Below are 21,259 nucleotides of genomic sequence, written 5' to 3' on the forward strand. Positions count from 1 at the left end.
TATTCTTGTGTTGCCTTAAGGCTTGCATAGTCTCACTCTCTTTGTTTAGAATAGATTTGCATTAAGTTATTAGATGAACGGGATTTGATAGGATTGCTTGTTGTAAAATCTGAGCTCACACCTTTTGTTTGCAGTTGATTGTTGCTTGCTTTGTAAGGTTAGTTTGAGCCTATTTTATGTGTGGACTTAACTTCGTTTATCGGGTGGATGTTGTTTGAATTGATGGCATTCATTGGTAATCTGAAAAATTATTTCACAATCCCTGAAGATTGCACCGCCTTCATGTAGTTGTGCTATGTTGGCAAAGCGAAGCGTGGTTTGATTTTGCGCAAGTAATCTCGTCTCTTTGTTCTTAGGATTAGATTAGACTTAGCGTAGCTCTCTAAACCCTTCCCTTATTTACTTTCAACATTATTCCAAATCCTGAAAAGTCCCAAAAAACATTGTTATTCAAAGCTACATCATTGGCATTGAATCCTCAAACTTGCACAAATTGTTCAATCCTCTTCGAGTGAATACGTAAGGCCCCTTGGATTACCAGTAAACACATCAGCCAACTGAGTCACGTCCGTGCATAAAGGAACCTTGGAGTTAGCCGTGTGATCTTTTTGCAATCTTAGCATACGACCTAACCTTGATCAAGAGAGAGTAAGGTGACCGTTGGTAACTATATTCTGTGTTAGACGCTGTCCTAAAAAACATGTCAACAAGACTCTCTTTGACTTCCAGGGGGTTCTATGAAGATGGCATGACCCCAACCTAAGACCAGCAAAAGTAGAGTATGAAATTGTCTTACTCTGGTAAGACTTCACAATTTCCTCCTATCCATTATCTCATATGAGGGGAAATATTGCAGACCAGATTTCACAAATTCATCACTTATAATTATCTTCTATGGTCAAGAACACTACAAACCCAACATCATAAGATCTGTGGTTAAGAGATTAAGTATGATCTCTAAGACATGAGTAAATTATTAGTTAAGAATAATTAACAAGACACAATATGAAGCAGCAGTTTAGCTATGTGATTGTCAAGAGGACACATTCCTTCCCAAAAGGTCACCACCGTGAGGAAATTCACAACCCTACACCCATGATGGAGAAGTATAAAAGTATTGTACCGAGCAATAAAGGGAGGCATAAAGGGAGTAGGAAGAGACAAAGATATAGGTACAACAATCAATAGAAGCAGATCGATATTCATAAGAAGATGTCAGTTCATAAATTAGCACACGGATTTATCCAAAGACCAACAAATCAGTAGCATCGAAGAAAAGAAGATCAACCAGTACTCAAGCCAACACAAAGTTACAAACCTAGATATATATATATATATATATATTTGTATATAGTACTATATACATATATGCACGTGTATTTATATTACATAGCAGTTACATAACGATCAGATATTGTGGATCTAAATCAAGGCACTAATCTAGGCTTCAACTAGGAATTCTAGGGAAAATTAAGTTAAATCCTAATAGGGGACATTACAATTGGTTTCAGAGCAGTGATTTTGCCACCCTGTGAGAAGTAGTTGATGCAATATAGCCAAAGGGCTCAAAGGGCTTTCGAAAGAGAGAGAAAAAAGCTTGCATCCACCATTGTCCTACACCAAATTACACCACGAGTGAACAAATGAGCAACGAGTTGAGAAGCTTCATGGAACAAATTGTAACATAGTATATTCCTATTTCTACACAAAAGTCATTGAAGCCACTTGAGGTGTATTCACCTCCATTGTCAAATCTTAACACTTTAATCCTTCTACCAGACATATTTTCAGCTAGAGCCTTAAATGCTTTAAACCTACTTAACACTTCATCAGATTCTTTAGATTTTAGAAAGTAAATCCAAGTCTTTCTAGAAAAATCATCTATAAATGTAACATAGTATAGAAATCCGCTAGGTGAAGGAACAGACATGGGTCCACACAGATCAGAATGAACAAGTGCTAATTTTTCCTTAGCTCTACTTTCACTTTTATGAAATGGACTTTTAGTGTTTTTACCTAATGCACACCCTTTGCAAGTATCATCATGAAATTGATTAAGTTTAGGCATACCTTTAACCATCTTTTCAAGTGAAGGAAGTGCCTGATAGTGAAGATGGCCGAGCCTTCTATGCCATAGCTCGCTAGATTCAGAAGCTTCATGAATGAGTGCTTGGATGGGGTTAGCTGAAAGCTTATACAAACTATCATATCTATTTCCAATAACACGAGCAGATTTAATACTAGATTTCTTAGGCCATGCAAGTACTTTACCCTCAGAAAATGCTATTTGATAACCTTCATCTTCTAAGGCAGAAATAGAAATTAAATTCCTCTTAATTCCAGGAACAAATAAAATATCACTAAGATGCAAGGACATGCCAGATTCTTAAATTAAAGAAGTGCTACCAAAACCTCTTACCGAATACTGAGCATCATCACCAATTACCACATGAAGGTTGGACTCTTTTTCCATCAAGTTTGAGAGATGCTCTCGATATCCTGTGATGTGTCTAGATGCACCACTGTCTATCAACCAAGTGTTACTATCGGTTGGCACATTGCTGGACAAGGCAGAGATGGAGATGTAGTCTTCATTATCTTCTGAGTTTGCAACTTCATTCAGGTTGGCCTCTCCTGGCATGGGTGGATTTTGACATTCTTTGGCATAATGTCCAAACTTGTCGCATCTGAAGCAACGGACAAGTGAAAGATCCCTTGGCTTCTTCCTTGAATCGTAAGCAGGAGGTTTGAAGTCTCTATCTCTTTTGAAGTCGTTCTTCCAATGGCCTCCCTTTCTTCTAACATGTTGAGATGCAAGCACATGTTGATCTCCTCCATGAGTGCCTTTATGCATTCCTCTGGCAGCAAGGCGTGACTCCTCTTGAATGCAATCTGACCGGAGGCGATCGAAGGAAGGGAATTCAGCTCTTCCACTTATGCTTTGAATGAAAGGATCCCAAGAGTCAAGAAGACCATTCAAAGCAATCATGACAATATCCTTGTCCACAACTTCGCTTCCAATGGCACTGAGTTGGTCCTTCAATTCTGAAATCTTCATGAAGAAGGACATGACTGAATCTCCTTTGCTCATTTTGACTTGAAGAAGTTGCTGCCTCAATGTAAGTGTCCGGCTGATGTTGTTGATCTCATATATCCCTTCTAGATGTTTAAACATCTCTCGGGCTGTCTTCAGTTTGGAGATAACTGGAACAAGATGATCCTTCACGGAATCAATAAGGAATTTCTTTGCCTTGAGAGCATTCTTCTCGAATCGCTTTAGTTCTTCCAGATCTGAAGGTTCAGTCAGATCCTTGTCTTCCACAAACTGTAACAACTCTTATTCTTCAAGAGCAAGGAGGACATGAACCTTCCATGATGTAAAATTGAGGGCACCTTCAAGTCTGTCCTCTACTTTCAGACCTGTAACCATCTTGCAAAACTAAAACAGCAAACTGAAAGTGAAGGACAACTAATAATTTGATTATTTTGAATGAACCTAAAGCTCTGATACCATGTTAGTTTTAAGCAATCAGATGTGAATTTTAAATAATCAGATTATAACAGAACAATAACAGCAATAAAAACACAAGACAAGACACACCAATACCCTGGGAAAACCTCCCTCTTGGAGGTGAAAAACTCAGCCACAAAGTACAATATGTATTATCTCAAATGTAGGCAATTACAAGGCAAGTGTGCTTTTCTTAGATTGCTGTTCAACCAACAAGTTAGCAGATCTGAATTCCTCTTTATATGATAATGGAGATTGCAGCCCTTATCCTCAGCATCAAATTCGCACAAGGCAAGTCTTCATTAACTTCGCAAGATCTTGATAGCATCACCTAACAGCCAGCCTTCACACAATGGATGAGGAGTTCACACAAGAGAGAGAGAGAGAGAGATCGCCAAATATTGGAGAGCAGATTACATGTGTTGATTAAGATGATAATGACTTCATTTGGTTTTATATCCAACCTTTGGCGCTAATACATCAAGTCGGCTTGCTTGTTTATTTATTTATTTAAATTGCATTGATATTTTACAAGTTACATTTTAATTGCCTCCACGTTACATGTTTGGGTCCAGCCCATTTATTTGCCACCACATTACATGATTGGGTCCAGCCCAATAGTTCGAATTACATGAGAGATAATACATTTGACTTTAACAATATTAAAGTGCCATAGTCAGGTATCCGAACTAGCTATTATTTTCAACATGGAGAGTTGCTTCAGACTTTCATTATGCCACGATTTGTCTTGGGGATATGTTAGATGCAAGTTTTCATTGTTTGATATCAGCATTATTGTTTATAGAGGAGGGTGATGCCATATGGAGTCTTAGAGGTGAAATCGAAGTGTGTTACAGACTTATATCAGAATTGTGCAGACTTCTCCAAACCCTCGATTTGGCTTATTACTCATTATTGATGCATTGAATCACAAGTTGGAAGGCAACGATTTCAGTTAGGGAGCAAGGCGATTCCTTGGAGGCATTTTTGAATGAACTTTTGTGTGAATACAACCTCAAATCAGTGGTCTGATCAGACGGACCTGTGCATAGAAGAAACGCATAGAAGAAACCCATCGATTTGGGTGAAATCACTTGTATGAGCCTCCGAACTTGCCATTCAGCAAGGCGCTATCATCTAGCATTGGGACCGATCAGCTAGGAGGTAGTCTGGAGCTTATTTACTGCCATCTACATCGACATCTCAGATTTCCATTCTCAGTTGCAGGCCGATCTAGGAGGAGTCACGATTTGTAGGAGGATATAGCTTGTCTCATCATCACCTCTCCTAGGCGATCTATAAGAGGTTCATAAGATACCATTATTTCTTGATCATTTCAGTTGTTGTGCATGAGTTCATGAGTGCCATTGTCCTCAGAAAATCTGAGACATAGTTATTATTATCAGTCAATGTATGATCATGTAATAGCACATAAGGTTGGCATATGAATAAAGTTTGAGAAGGTGTTTGTGGCTGCATATTGTATAATCATTTTCTGAGGTTGCTTATCATCTGTTTGACAAAATGTCAGTTCATAGTTTTCCTTGATTGAGAGCTTTAATTGTTATTGTCTGCTGTCACTACATTACTGGGTCATCGCACTTCACTTTTTGAGTTATTTATGAATGAACTTCATTAAAATTTAGTATGCAATGCCCCTTATACCATACTGAAAATTAAGGACAGCAAGCTAACCTTGGTTAGACAAGTGTTTGACGTAATATCCCATCAAGAGAATCAGAAGTTAAATATCAGAATTGACAAGGGACATTATAGATTTTGAATCAGTACCAGATCTCTTGTTGAATCAATTGCATCCAGGAATTTCCATTGACACAATTCCAAATTGAATTGGCATTACTTTGAAAGTATCGTACTCTTATATTAGGTCCCTGAAGAATCATTGTATCCAGTTTCTTCTCTTCAATGAGATGTCTGATTAATGGCCATTTGTGAGAGTTTATTAAGCCTAAGACATTTCAACTTAGGGATCCCATAACTCCTTTATAAAATGTCTCTCCCTTCCATGAAGCATGATATAAGTAAACCTGTTTTGCTGTCTGCTTTCTAATTATGCTTGATTTTCCAGTTGAATCCTTGACTGCCTAGGTTGCATCCATCTAATTGCCACCCCAGTATCTAGTTGGGTTTTAATAGCAGGAGTTGAGAGGATCTTTGCATTTTCTGTGGGTTCTTCTAAGAGCTTATGGTTGATCCTCATTATATGTTGCCTGTAACTCTTCACCTTCATTCATGCTCTCTACAGTGTCTTCATCCTCTTATGCTTCTTATATTTCTTCCAAACATTTACTATCTATGCCTAACTGATCCTTCCCAAAGGCATTCCTCTTCTGCTATGGCATGGTTTACAAGTTTCTCTTAACATTTTATATTTGATATGGATCCACATATCTGTGTGGTTTGTTCTCTGACAGTAAACTGCCTCCTCTTGCATAAATGGTTAATCATGATTCCTTCATCTGAGCTCTACTTGCTGCTTGTGTAAAAGTGTCAGCACTATTCATATCTGTGCAGTCCTTAGATGTTCTTTACTTAACAAACTCTATTTCCTATTCATCTTTGTTACCACCTGCAGAAATATTCTATTGGAGCTCCGTCAAATTTTCTATCCATGACGCTCCTAACCCAACCATGAAATTGGATTTGTAACTGCATGTCTTGCTTTAGTTTCAATTCTTTTAATTGAGGGCTGCTTGCTGTTGCTGTGTCAAAATGTATATGGGAAAAGGTTACAGATGAGGTTGTTTTGAATTCATATCATGAAATGACACAGTGCTAACAATTTTAAATCACAAGAAACAACTTCATCAAATTTTTGGATCAAAGATTCTTACATGATTGTTGTCTATGATTTGTCATTGGCAGATCTTAGTATGTTCATGCTGATATATCAAAGAATTTGTCTATAACAAGGAATTTTAATATGGCAGAACATATGCCTGAGGTTGAACGCATGCCAGAACGTATCAAAAGGTACAAAATTTCTTATCGTTCACGTTAAGTATTTTGGTACCTGTTGTACTTAGGAGTTGTTTATTTTTATTATTCATAATTGTATCAAGACTTTGAGTAAAATAGTACTCAAGTTTATTTGAAGTTTTGTGCTAAGCTGGATTTTGTGATATGTATGATTTTTCTTGTGACAGATGGCTTAGGACAGAATGGCTTTGGCGAGCATATGCAAATAGGCTACATACTCAGTGGCAGAAGAATTTCCAGTGGATCCTGGTAGAACCTTACCGGCGGCCGAGATCCTTTATACCATTTATATCAATAAATATTGCAGCGTTCTACACAGGTGTTGTAGGTGCAGCAATTAAAGAACAACTTTACAAGGTTTGTTTGCCCATAATCAATGTATAAGAAATTTATCAATTTATAGTCAATTGTTTGCAACCTTGTACAATTTACTCCCTATTACTTATCCTCTTTCCGAAGGCAGACTTTTTTTTTCTTTATATTTATTATTGTGGTTTTTAAACATGAAATTTGATCTCAATTTTGTGGCTATCTGTATATGTATGTATCTGTATATGTATATGATATGTATGCATCATACATATATATACATATGTATACATACATAATACATATACACACACACATGGACAAGATACATATAGACACATTTATAGAACATAGAAGGAAATATCTTTCTTGGGAATATCTCAGCAAACCAAAAGAGAAATATTTTCAATTTCTTAGGATAATATTGTGAAAATATTGGAAATCCAAAAAAATGCAGAAAAAAAAGAAGAGAAATAATTGATGTTTTTTTATTTAATATTTAAATTTTAAGTAAATAAATTATTTATTATTTTTTAAAATTTATTATTCTTCAAATATAAAATTATAAATAAGAACCAAAAGAAAAAAGATTACAATATAAGTTTAATTAATCCACTAAAAAACAAAAAAAATGATAACATGCAACAATCGTATTCGATTTAAAAAATAAAATCTTATTTAATATTAAAATGCAAAATAAATGCATTAGTTTATAAATTTTAAACTTAAATTTTTATGTTTAAATATAAAAATTATAAATAAAGAATTAAATTAAAAATGATTAGCTGATAGGCTTTTTCTTTAAGTGGACTTGCAAGTCCAAAAGCAGTCAGCAAACCTGTTTCAGTCTTGAACTTAAGGTTTACTCACCGTTCAACCATATTCAAGTCTTTAAAAAATCAGTTACACCACTGGAAATGAGATGGAGCAGATAATTAGCTGATAGCCTATATTTTGTAGTAGCTTTCCCTGGGAAAGTTGCGTAGGCAGTTCAAACATTCCTTGCGTGATGCCTGAAAACAAATTTTAACTCGCAACCAATATTTTTGTTCAAAAGGGTGCAAAAATCTTGTCTCATGTCTAATCTCTTAATGGATATGAGCCATGGTGGCAACCAGAAGAGGTGGCTCAGGAAATATCGTGGATTTTAATGCATTAATGTCTTCAGATTTGATTTCCCCCTTCACAAGATTATTTCATTAATGCATGTGTTGCTGTCCACAGTCATGCTTTCTCTGCCACCGCCCTTTATCACCACCCAAAGTGTAGATAAATACACCGGGCCTCTAACATGTATTGGTCAATCCATCAGTGAGCTTTGGAATATAATACCTGTGGAATTAGGACACTTGTATCACAATCAGAAACCATTACTACCATTTTTTAGTAGGTAACAAAAATTGTGTTTCTTTTAACTTCATTTCTGTAGTGGATCTTCAATTACGTTGATGGGAGATTGATTTGATGAATTAGATTCTAAGATTTACTTACCAAATAGTAAGTGTGAGGGGCTTGATGGAAGGAGGTGGCAGAGATGTAGTGGGTACTGAGGGGGGAGGTGAAGATATAATGGGTGTCTGAGGAGAGGACAAAGGCAGAGGAAATCCACCACGAGAAGGGCTTACAGCAGAATCCAGGGAAATGCAACATTGGCGAGCACCACTCATGTCTGCCACTGATTACAAAGAAAGTTCCAAAATTCAAATTGATAAATGAGCAGATAGAAACCTGTGCAAGGAAGGGAATATGCTGATCTGTATGTAAAAGCCAATCTTCTCTATAGCAATTTGTGGGTTAACATTGCCGAGTCCCCACAATCTATTTTTTACACTTCGATTTATTTGCAAGATTGACTGTAAGTGGGTAATGAAAGCACCACTGTTTATTGTTTCTATTTTTTAATTCCTTTTTGTCCATCTTCATTCATGGTACTGCCTAATTTAGGAAAATAGTTTTCTATAGCTATGCTTAATCAAAAGTTTAGCAAAATGTTTTAGCTATCTATGTATGAGCATATAATTGGAAATGCAATCATGAAAAGAAGCCTTGGACTCTGGCTTGTTTCATGTGAAATTCAATTTATTAACAGCACAAATTATAGTTTGCAAACTCTGCGAACTCCCTGAGTTGCCAAGTACTCTATTTTTTTTGCTCGGCAAGTTTTCACAAAGTTTAATTCTCCCATTTTAATAGACACAAAAAAAACATGGGTAAAAATGTCGACGCACTTAAAACGCTGGTCAAAATGCATTTTTCACATGTTTTTGCTATAAAGCCCTGCATTTTCTCTTTCGAGATGTCAATTTTTAATTTAATACATTTTATAATTGTATTTTACAAAAAAAATATGTTTCTTTAAGATATTTTAAATTTGAGTACTTTCCAAGTTGCCGAGTTGAAAATTTTGGGCTTGCCAAATACTCTCCAAGTCTGAGTCTGCAAACTATGGCACAAATAATAATAAAAATTGTACCCTGAACATGGACAGTCATAAAACTTAGCTGATGTACTGAACCCTTTCTAATTCTAACTTATGAAAGACTTCTCTGAAAACTTCTCTAGAAATGTAAAAGATGAGCTAGTATGTTTTTGGAAAATTCTGTATGTTGATTACTTGTTCAGGTTCACAATCATAACCTTGTCATGAATTTTCCTGCTTCTTTTAAGTCCCTTTATCTTGGATTCTTTTTGTGATATTTTTCTGATAATAAATCTTAGAGCAATTACAGGCAATAATCCTTGCACACGAAACAAGTATGAAAGAAAGGCTATTTCATAATATTAAATAAACAAACCACTTTCTTTCCTGGAAACTACCCATGCATTTTTCAGTTTCCATATATGTGGTAAAACCAAAAAATTGCTCCGAGTAAAAGAAAAATAGTTTGAACTGATGAGCTTGCTCTACTCTGGGAAAATATTATCACTAAAGCGTGTGATATAGAAGCTTTCTGGTGTAACATTTTAGGCATATTCCTATGCTAGTCGGGACCAACTTTGATGTCCAATCATATATAATATTCTCACTTCACATGTGCTGGAATCTGTTCCAATATAACATTTTTGACACATTCCTGCACCAATCATAACCAACACTGAGCTTAAAAACATACAAACTTTTTGTCATCCATTGTACATTAGTAAAAAGATAGTGATACGCTATAAATTATCAAATCCATTTTACTTAATGAATCTATTGCATATACATATAGACAGACTATCTATCAGCAGAAACTGAAAACATGATAAAACATTGAGCATTGTATGCACAATTTAACCTACACCAAACCTATGCATCATAGTAGCATATCAGAATTTAATTCAATTCATACACACAATTTGCAAATTTATTTTCCAAATAACATTAACAACATCAACAAGATCCATATTTCGATTGTTAACATAACAACATTACTAATATTAAACTATGCATCTTAATCCATACAAAACCTAACACTGAACACTTTAATATTTTATTAAATCTCTTTATCAATATCCATGTCAACCTCATAATTAAATGCTACAAGGTTAGGTAAGTAACTGCACATTAAAATCTAGAGAATTAACTTTTCAAAATAAGCATAGAACCTAGTCATAATACACAATACCCCAAGAGCCTCATATAAACATCCAAGGAACATCACTAACATAAACCATTTGTGTGACTCCTTGAAACTACATCAAGGATGTTGACAAGTCTCACACGAGCACTCAAGCTAACCAGTAGATCACCAATCTTAGCAGCACTTTCTCAAATCCTACAAATCAATCAATGAAAGGAAGCATGCAAGGGTTGTAATTTCCAACATACTGATGCTCACTTGTAAATTCATAATTATGAAAATTATAACACAATCACAACATAAGGAAGTAGATCATCACCATCCAAATCACACATTAGGGCTAATTATAACCAATAACGATTATCAACACAAGAAACTAAAATCACAGCGTTACCTACAAAACAGTTTAACAGCAACTAACATCATAATAAGAGAAGAAAAATGAGGGTTAGAAAATTAACATACAATGTCTAAAGCTAGCTAATAGCTTAAAATTCGCTAAGCAAGAAGAGTACAACTAGAGCTGCAAAAGTCTGGGCCTTAACAATTTTCTTGGAAATGAATGTGGTGGGGGCATTCATTGTTTCAAATGTCATTTGTAAACATTGTTACATTATGACATAAGTCTTGCAAAAAATGCCTTGACGATGTCATCCACCAAGCTTTGTTGTCTCTTGAGGCCTTTGTGGAAAGAAACATTAAGAGGGCAAGGGTAAGTCCTGGATTTTTGTTTATTGAAGAAAGAGTTGGACATTTGAATGAGGATGAACCTCCACATTAGCCTTGCGCAGATATTTCTACAGCTTGCACATCAAAAAAACTTGTTACAGGTGGAGGCAATGTGGATTATTTATTTGGGTCTCATATCAAAGCCTGAAGTTTAACCATTTCTGGAGAGCATAGGGCGATAGAAGAGTGTTCACAAGTAGGCAAGAGCAAATTTCTGGTACTATTCTAACATTCCATGCAATGTTACTAGGTCTCCAACATAAAGGATGATTGCTCCATGCTAGTGGTTGATGCAATTATTGTTGTGGGTCCTAGCTTCAAATTTCCCTAATTCAAGAGCTGGAAGATTGGTATGCTAAAAGATGCAGTACAAGATTTGCTAAATTGCAACATTCGTTAGAGCTAGTAGATGTGCATATGTGTCTTTCTCCATTAATGGGTGTATGTTGTAAAATAAATCAACTTTATTTGTTGTAATAACATCTTATTTTGCAACCTTTAATGGTTTTTAGTAAAGCATAGTACTTGTGGGCATCAAGGTGTAAATGAATGGATCTGTGTTGGTGCCAATGGAATAACCATAGAGTTTATGGATTGTAGGTTCTTGTGAAGTGCATTGAAAATAGAGGTAAGGGAGCAAGTTGATAAGCCTTTCTTTTAATTTGATGATATCGCCATGTTGGGAGCAGATGGTGAAGGGCATTAATGAATCTCCAAAGAGTATAGATGTATTATCCTGAAAGAGAACACTGCATCTTTTGCCTAAGGATAAATACTATGTGGAGAAGGTACTATTATCAATTATAGTAGCCAAACTGTTGGTATTGACATTTGTGTCCAATTATATCTCATCGTAGCCTATATTCAAGAAATGCTTGAATTTAGAGCTCTTAAGGTAACTACAAAACAATTTAAAAAAAATCATTTTTAAGTTGTTAGTCTTGCACACGAATCATTAATTTAATTGTTCTAAATTTGGTCTTTTTATTGAAACATTGTGAAGGTTGTTGACAAGATTTTGCTCCCAAAATACATCTTAAGCTGATGTCTAGATATAAAAGTTACTGTGAGCAACATGGCTATCAATAAGTGACATAATATTTCCATAGTTCATGATAGTGAATGAAAATGCTTCTAGACTGATTGTGTAATGATTTTTGGCATCAATGTTTTTTGATCACTCTTTGAGATACACCATCAGGATGAGGAAGAACTTGCTGATCCATCATCATGATGAGGAAGGACTTGATGGTCATGTTCTTCCTCCTCATACTGATGGATCATGGAGTGATCTGAAACATTGATGCTTAAAAATTTGAAATCACTATACAGTTAAATCCGGAAGTACTTTAAGTGACATGGCTATCAATGATTTTTGGACCATTCGGAGGTAGCCATTTAGAGAGTCTAATTTGTGAAAGGGTTAATCCTTGGACTAGTGGGGCCTGAGGTTGATTATCTTCTAAAAAATTTAGAACTTGTTTCAAGGATTTAAAAATAGACACAAACCCTGCTTGGGTCAAATGGTCAAACAATGGGTTTGATTTTATGTTTGGATCTTGAGAGGTAATGAGCAAGAAAAGAGCAATTTCTCAGAGAAAACATTTATAACATTTAATGCATTTGAGACACAACATTTGTGTAGGCAATCTTATAATTTTAGAAGGCAGACACAATGCCTAAGATTTGTTTGGCAGGTGTGTTCCTGTATTGAGAAGGAGACATTTCTATGTTCCATGGAGTTTCAGAATGAGGAGAGCAGGAAATGGAGGAATTGGTTTCTGTGATGACAGGGGATGCAATTAAAATTATAGGCATTCATCATATATAGAACCATATGAGACAAGAGTCATCACCCAAATTAAGAAAATTTCATTGTTTTCATTGCCAATGTGCATATAAAAGTACAACAAAATGCCCAATGGATACAACTACAAAATGAGCACATGGATACTTTTAGGGGGAGAGGAAATGGTGGCAGCTGAAAGATTGCTTTGCCGTATTTAGTATATTTTTGAACACAAGTAAACTAGGCCTGATAAAGTTGATTAACATATTATAATTGATTATACTATTATATTGAAAAGATGTTATCAAGGGTTTTGCTTGCAACCATTCATGGTAAGTTGGTAACCATACATGTAGCTTACATCATTTTCTGCTACAAAAGCATTAAGCGAGATCCAATTATGCCAATCAATTGCTATTTATCTCAGTTATTTGTGTGCATAGTTGGTTGATCATTGCTGTTCTCTTCTATTATGTTCTGCTGTTATACTGCTTTACTTTACTTTCCTAACCAAGCTGTAAAGAACACACTAGGCCATATGTATGTTTACAATGAAGATAATGCACTGGATTGCAGACCAACAAGCTCCCCGATATATTAAATGTATTATAAATCTTTGATCTTATTTGTGAAGATAATCAAGTTTAAGTTGAGTGGGTAGACAGATGCAGTTAAGCAGGTGCAGAGATTGACATGATATCTACTTCAGTATGTGCTTTCAGGCTACAAACTGGAGTGATTTCTTGGATCTACAATGGTGTTATGATCTGCTGAAGCAAAATAGTAAGATGCCATGTCTAGCACACACATACTAGTTTACATTCAAATCGTATCAGCAGACAAAATTCCAGACAATCTGTACCAACACGATTGAAATGTGATTGGCAATTGCTGATTACGATCAAACAGACAAAAAATCCAATCTTGCGTAGTCCATGCTATTGCAAAACAGATTCAGAACAAGGAGATTGAGTAAGTTTCTTAAATTCTTCCCAGACAGAAATTGAGGAGCTAACATGTTCATAGGAGGCTTGGTTGTCTGTGGGTATCTGACTGTCCACCCCACCTCCTGGCTGTTTGGTCCTGAGGGAGGGAGGGAGAGAACACTGCTTAGTTGGTGAGAGAGGAATCACTGTTTCATGATGGCAGTAACGATCAATAGTCTGGAAGTTGCTCCTGAAGATTGCTTCACACTAAGATCATTGCTCCGAGGGAGGGACCACTGCTTAGTTGGTGAGAGAGGGATCACTACTTAATTGAGGGAGGGAGGAAGAGGGAGAGAGGGATTAGTTTAATGATGGCAGTAATGATCAATAGTCTAGCAGTCTCTCCTAAAGCTTGCCTCACACTAAGATCATTGCTCTCCAAGTGCTCAAAGACTTCATTCCTATATTTTGGCATAAAGCTTGGCAAATGTATTGCTGTCATGATAGTCTTCCTGTTAATTAGATTTGGAACTTCGAAAAATCCTCTGAACCATGAATTGAACGTATGATCTACAATAAAGAGGTAAGGTAGTGGGAGGAGAAGGATGGAGGGAAGGAGGAATTTCGAGTGAACAATATAATGAAATAACTCTGCAATAGGGATGGTGAGCAAATCACCATATTTGTGGAAGTCTGGTTGAAGCTTCTCACAATCAGACAATTCCAATAATTTTCATTATGGTGCCTCTATGAAAATGAAGCTATTTTTAAATTTAATATACCTCCTGGATTTAAACTACCAAATATTCTTTTTCAAACTATCCCAAATGGGAGCATTCATTTTGTTTTGGAAATCAATATTATGAAGGCAAATGTCTTTAATAAATTTTGTTTCCATGTTGCTTTTGGAAGCAGAAAAAAATGACGTTCTCATTGGTGAAGGCTTGAATATATTAAAAGCTCAATAATTATAATTATTGGGAGGAAATATAAAAAAAACGTGTTTAATTTTTAATGAGTTGGATTTACATCGGTCTATACATATATTTGTTTTGTTGGCACTAGATTGTTAGTCCTCGCTAGTAATAGTGACGAATAGAGGGTTTTGTTTATGAAGTTGTAAGTTTATTTGTAATATTTTCCTCATATATGAATTTCATGTGCTTCATGGAATACATAATGGATAGTTGAGTCGTGTTTGAAGACAAGGGCAGTTAGTTTTCTGTTTGTTTTTCCTCTTTCATTCTCATGGAAGTTGTGGTCTTTATTACATTTCACACCTATTTTCTTGTTTGTGGATTTTATTATTTTAAGAGTATGGGCATCGGGGAATATCATTAAATTCAGTATATCAAAGATGAGAAAGCAAAATACATGCTACACAAGACTGTAAAACATCTAGGAGCAATCTTTTGGGAAGTATAGTTACATCCAGGTATAGGTTTAATGAAGGAAAGTTTTGAGTTAAAATCTCTAAACATGGCATCCTCTTTATGTAGATTGTTTTTCCAAATCTGATGATTAGAGTGGACCAGGGCTTCTGCCCTACATATTAAGATCAATTGCGTTTCTGTTTATTTTTTGTTCCCATTTCATATTTACTGTTACTGGTCCACTGCATAATTTTCTTGGTTTGTAATATTTATATTTGATTGTTTGCATTTGAATACTTTATGGATTAGCTTCAAAATTTTGAAATTTGAAGGCATCTCATTCCTAGGGAAATCAGCTTTTTTAAGGGCTATTGAGGAGATGATGCATTTACAACTATTTGTGGCAATAAGGAATAAGTTTTTGAAGTTAAAACTGTGTAGGATTTTTCACGTCATCACCATGTGATCCATTATTAGGATGAATGGAAGTGTTAGGATTGTGGATTAGAGCTCCTCATATAAATAAATCCAGTATGTGATGCCAAGTTGGATATCTGGTGGACAAATTAATAGATAAATTAGCTGTTTCTGGCTACATATGATAGTTGCAACTCTGGTGTTTTCGTGCTTTAGAAACTTTGGGAACTTGTTGAAGAAATCCTCAATACAAGGAATGACAGTATCCTTCAATGCTACAGTGGATTATACCAGAAAATTTATAAATTGAAACACCTATGCTACAATGAATCATATATAAAAAAATTGTAACTTAGAATTGTTGGTGTTGGAAATAAGCCACACCCAGACCGACGATGGACTGGTCCAAGAGGGGCCAGTAGCTCAGTGGTAGAGCAATCCAGCAGTGTATGGAAGGTCCTAGGTTCGAGTCCTAGCGGCTCCATGTCTCAACATGGTATCAGAGCCAGGTCCAGGCTAGGAGCCCCAAGCACACGAGAGGTGTGGCTTAAGGGGGGGTGTTGGTGTTGGAAATAAGCCGCACTCGGACCGACGATGGACTGGTCCAAGAGGGGGGGTGTTGGTGTTGGAAATAAGCCACACCTGGACCGACGATGGACTTGTCCAAGAGGGGCCAGTAGCTCAGTGGTAGAGCACTCCAGCAGCGTATGGAAGGTCCTAGGTTTGAGTCCTAGCTGGTCCATGTCTCAACAAGAATAGCTATGCTACAGTAGATTATATAAAAAGATTGTCAATTAAAACAGCTATGCTCCAGTGGACTATCAAAATGTTTTTAATGTTCTGCCCAAAAGCTCTGTTCTTTTGAGGAGCCATTTGGTACTCACATTGCAGATTGCCACCAATAACATTTGAATTCTTCAAGAGTTGCACGGTATTAATTTTTTTATTTCACTTCAGAACATTAGTGGTACCTTAAAAGAGATTGTGTTATCTAGTGTGCAATGGCAATAGACCAAAGTAGCCAGAAGGAAGACATATGCTCTAACCTTAATCATCACAATTGGAAGCTTTACTTTGTAAGAATCTAAGTGCATTAGTGATTCCAGCTTAGTTTGATTTGTTCTGCAAGTTGGAATGTTGATAATTTGTTGCTATTCATTCTTTATTTTCTAATTAACAGGAAAAATATTGGGAGGAGCATCCAGGGGAGGCTGTTCCAATGATGAAGCCATCATTTTACGGGGGCCCTTGGAGGGTTCAAAGAGAGGATTTTAAAGAGCCTTGAAATCAATGTTCATGTAAATTCTCTACTTCTGAGTGCACTTCCAAGTTATTTTAATGTCAAAATTAGGGTAAACTAATACTGAATCTGGCTTCTTTTTAAGGTGTGAAGCAACAAGGCCCTTGGAGGGTTCAAAGAGAAGATTTTAAAAAGCCTTGAAATCAATGTTCATGTAAATTCTCTACTTCTTAGTGCACTTCCAAGTTATTTTAATGTCAAAATTAGGGTAAACTAAATACTGATTCTTGCTTCTTTTTAAGGTGTGAAGCAACAAGCAACAAGTATTTCTAGATGATTCTTTTGTAGTATATCCTGTTTTCAAAATTATAAATATGAAATCTTGTACTTTCTAACAAGGAACATCCAGTAAGGTGCAAAGTTGTAGCCTGTTCTTTGAATATGGCCTTTAAATGCTTTGACTTCAAATTTTATTTTGATTCTGTGTTTGTATTATTCAAGCATATTCTTGTATGATCTAAAATCTAGTAGACGAAAGTTATCATTCAAGAAAGAAAATGTATAAAAGGAATTTTAAGTTTCCCTTAAATGTTTTCCACATTTATCTTGTTAATGTGATTGAAATTGAATTAGTATTCAGCATTACAATGGAGACTATCCAAAGCGTTGCTCAAGTTTTTGTTATTTCTTGTGATGTTGAATAATATTAGTATTGAATTATTGTTTAAAAAAATTTAATTTAATGTTTTTTTATTATTTGGTTGGGGGAGGAGTGGGAAGAGAGGGTTGGACCTAATTTTGCTTTTTAGTATGAGTGGTCATTACATAAATGATACATTTTCTTGTATATTTTAGCAATAATTTACAAGGCAAGGGGCTATCTAATACATAAGTTCCTTCAATTATTTGTTAGAAGGGAAGTATAATTCACCATGTTAGACATTCAACTTAACTACCTTCTCCATTGGAAAAGCTTTGAGAGCGTGTTAGTCACCCTTATCTCACAATTCTAACCAATATATGATAAAATCACAACTTTATTGTGTATTAGTGTAAGAATTCATAAAATCACAACTTTATTGTGTATTAGTGTAAGAATTCATAAAATCACAACTTTATTGTGTACTAGTGTAAGAATTCATGACTTGCGTGAGCATATATCATTATTATTTAAAAAAAAAATGAAAAAAAAAATGATTTGTGTTTTGAATTATCTTGTTATAACCCAAATGTGAGCATTTATTTATCACTCACGTGTCTTGGAAAAAATTATGAGCCAAAAAAACAAATAATTTTTGGAGCATGTGATGCTTGGTAAGTCACCGTTGTCTTAGTTCATCCTCTAGCTCACATTCTTAAATTTGTAAAACTTTTTTAGCATGCAATGAGTTATAACTTACCTCTGTCTTATAATTCTAATGAACTTGAGATTAATCCAGATATAACCAATCATGTGTTAGTGTTAAAAAGTGAAGATGAAGACTTTTATAGTGACATGTAATGTTGGCAGTTCTATATTTTGTTAATGGCAGTCTTCTAAGAAATTTTGAGTTTTCTACACTTTATAATCTTTTGAATGCTATCTTTAAATCAACATTTATTGGTTAAAGGCCTTTATTGGTGTCATGCATGGTTATTATAGAACCATTTGTAAGAGTGGTTTTGGTTGTGGATTGTTAGTTGTGTGTGGCAATTGAAATGAGCTCCTTTCCACACACATGCTAGGATCCAACCTTGGTGGGCTAAAAGTTCTATATTTATTCAAGGACTCAAGAATAGCTATTATAGTTTCATTTTTTCCCAGAATAATGAATTTACTAATGTTAATGAGTCTAAAGATTAAGTAGAATAAAACTCTAGCACATTAAGATGCTTGTGTGTGTGTGTGTGTGTGTGTTGTGGGTAAGATTGAGCTCTTCTCCTATTCTAGTTTTTTCATTGCCTCCTTTGCCTCTCCCCCCCTCTCCCCCCCCGCTCGTCTCTCTCTCTCTCTCAAGTTATGGTCAACTTCCTTTAACCATCTCACTAAGTCACTAAATGTGTGTTCGATGTGGGTTAGGATTTTGAACCTCCTTACCTAGTTTTGGGAGGTTCAATGTAATGAGGCCATAGGCAACTCCATTGGTCACTTCTTGAAGGTTGATGATTCTACATCCTACATGGGATACTCTACCATTGCTTGCATTTTGGTGGACATTGACATCTCCAAGCCTCTTTTTGTTGATGTGTTTTTGATGATTGAGGTAGGCCTTGGATTGTGGTCAACTTCCTTTAACCATCTCACTAAGTCACTAAACGTGTGTCCAATGTGGGTTAGGATTTTGTACCTCCCTATCTAGTTTTGGGAGGTTTAATGTAATGAGGCCATAGGCAACTCCATTGTTCATTTCTTGAAGGTTGACAATTCTACATACTATGTTCATTTCTTGAAGGTTGACAATTCTACATACTACATGGCATACTCTACCGTTGCTTGCATTTTAGTGAACATTGACATCTCCAAGCCTCTTTTTGGAGATGTGGTTTTGATGGTTGAGGTATGCCTTGGACTCAACTCCTTGATTATGAGGGTCCCCCCTTCAAATGTTGTCATTGCTTTGCCATTGTGACTCGGCTGCAGATTGCCCTCTCTCACATCGAAAGTGCATTGCTACTTGGTGGAAGAATGCTAATGACTTCTTGTAGGATAATGATGAGTCCTTAGCTTCTGTTGTGGCTTTGACGTGTCCTTTAAACCCTATTGAGTAACCTCTTGTCTTGACCTCACAACCCATCTTGCCCATTGTTTCAGGTCAGTCCTAGGCTATTATTGTGGCCTAAGGTCTCCCTTTGCCTCATTGTTCTTTGGTTGTCTCTTTGCATGCTAACAAGATCTCTATGGGAAAACCCACCCTACTTTTACTTGTGTTGAGAATTCAAAATATGTTTTTTGGATTGTTGGAAGAAGTAAGAAAGGCCTTCGTAATTCCCTCTCCCAAACTCATATGCGAGTATTGGGTGAAAGACCAATTTGTTCTCACTGGCATTGTCTAGTTGGGACCTTGGGAGGTCCCAATACTTTGTTCTTGTTTATGTAGCTTGGTTGTAGCTATACCTATTTCTTTTGGTCGTTTTGTTCTTGGCTAGCTTGGGTTTTCTTTGCCTTGCCTTTTGATAGTATTTGTAAAGGGTCAGGACCCTTGTTTCCCACTTATTTAATAGAAAACAATGAGCTAAATACTTATTTAAGTCTAAACACACCACAAGTTTTAGCCAGGACAATTTCTGTCATAACCCTCCTTCTCCATTTTGGATAAAATTTGCTGCTACTATTGTTATTGTTATTATTATTATTATTATTATTATTATTATTATTATTATTATATCATTTTGTGGTTATTTTAGAAATGAATTTATTGAATATGGTTGAAAAACTATTATAATAAATGGGATTAAATAATGGACACACAAACACACTTGAAAACATAATTTTGGAAAATTATTTAATTACTCAATTTCAAATAAGCACATGTCGTAGGAGAAATTGCAAGCTTCTAGAGGGAATCTTCAATTTCTTTTTTGTTGCATGTAACTCCCCCACTAAGTTATCAATCAATTTTGCGTGGAACCAATATTGGAAAAAAATCTCCATTTTTCAATTAATTCTCTTTAGTGGAATTGGTGCATCTTCTCTATATAATGCATGATGAACTTCAAGAAGGGAGTCCATTCTTTTTGGGGATTTTGATGAAAGTATGTTATTTTTCAAGTTCTTGTAGATGCTTGTGGGTTGTAGTAGGATTTTGTTGTCACATTTCATTATAGAATTGTTAAGTTCTTCAAGAAATTCTCTTCGAGCTACGAGGAAGGTTGAGGAGGTTGGCTGGAAACTCCAGACGATTCAACATCAAGAGAGCTTCATTGAACTAGGTTTCCCTCTTGCATTTGTTTATTTGCATGTGAGGATTTTAATTTACAAAGGGAATATTTTTTTTATCTCTCAGATTGTTATTTTATATGATAAATTTGCTTCAAGGAACCATCTTTTATTCATTTAGATTAATCAATAAGGAAATCTATTTTCGAGAAAAACATTGTTAATAGTTCTTTCAATTATGTATATGCAGATTTATTTTTATTTTATTTAATCTATTTTAGAGAAAAGAAAGAAAATTAGATTTTCTCTTATTTTTTTGTCTTTCTGGAAATTTTAAGGAAAAAGATAAAAAAATCAGATCCTTGGAAAAAATGAGCATTTTATATTATCCATCTCTTTGAGAAATCTTCTTCTATGTGAAAACTTTTTCCTGGAATGCTTGTGAAACTCATGTTTCTGAGAAACATCTTCTCTTTGTGAATTTTTTTTATAAAGTATACCTTGGGTTTTCATCAAATATCTAATTTTATTGCCTCTGAGACCAAT

General features: G+C 35.4%; 1 protein-coding gene across 4 annotated transcripts in view; it reads left to right on the forward strand.

Moving 5' to 3' along the window:
- Window positions 1-17,446, forward strand: part of LOC131074377 (uncharacterized protein At4g29660) — a 35,909-nt gene extending 18,463 nt beyond the window's left edge. For 2 of the 4 annotated variants that reach the window (XM_058010987.2, XM_058010988.2), the window contains exons 2-5: window positions 6,398-6,505; window positions 6,679-6,868; window positions 16,798-16,915; window positions 17,003-17,446. In XM_058010987.2, the coding sequence (XP_057866970.1) occupies window positions 6,456-6,505; window positions 6,679-6,868; window positions 16,798-16,902 (345 nt within the window). In that variant the 5' untranslated portion in view covers window positions 6,398-6,455 and the 3' untranslated portion in view covers window positions 16,903-16,915; window positions 17,003-17,446. The remainder of the gene's footprint in view (window positions 1-6,397; window positions 6,506-6,678; window positions 6,869-16,797; window positions 16,916-17,002) is intronic. The other 2 variants (XM_058010986.2, XM_058010989.2) reach the window with 1 other exon arrangement.
- The last annotated feature ends 3,813 nt before the right edge of the window (window positions 17,447-21,259 follow it).

This window comes from Cryptomeria japonica, chromosome 3 (genome assembly GCF_030272615.1).
Source record: "Cryptomeria japonica chromosome 3, Sugi_1.0, whole genome shotgun sequence".
Lineage (NCBI taxonomy): Eukaryota > Viridiplantae > Streptophyta > Pinopsida > Cupressales > Cupressaceae > Cryptomeria > Cryptomeria japonica.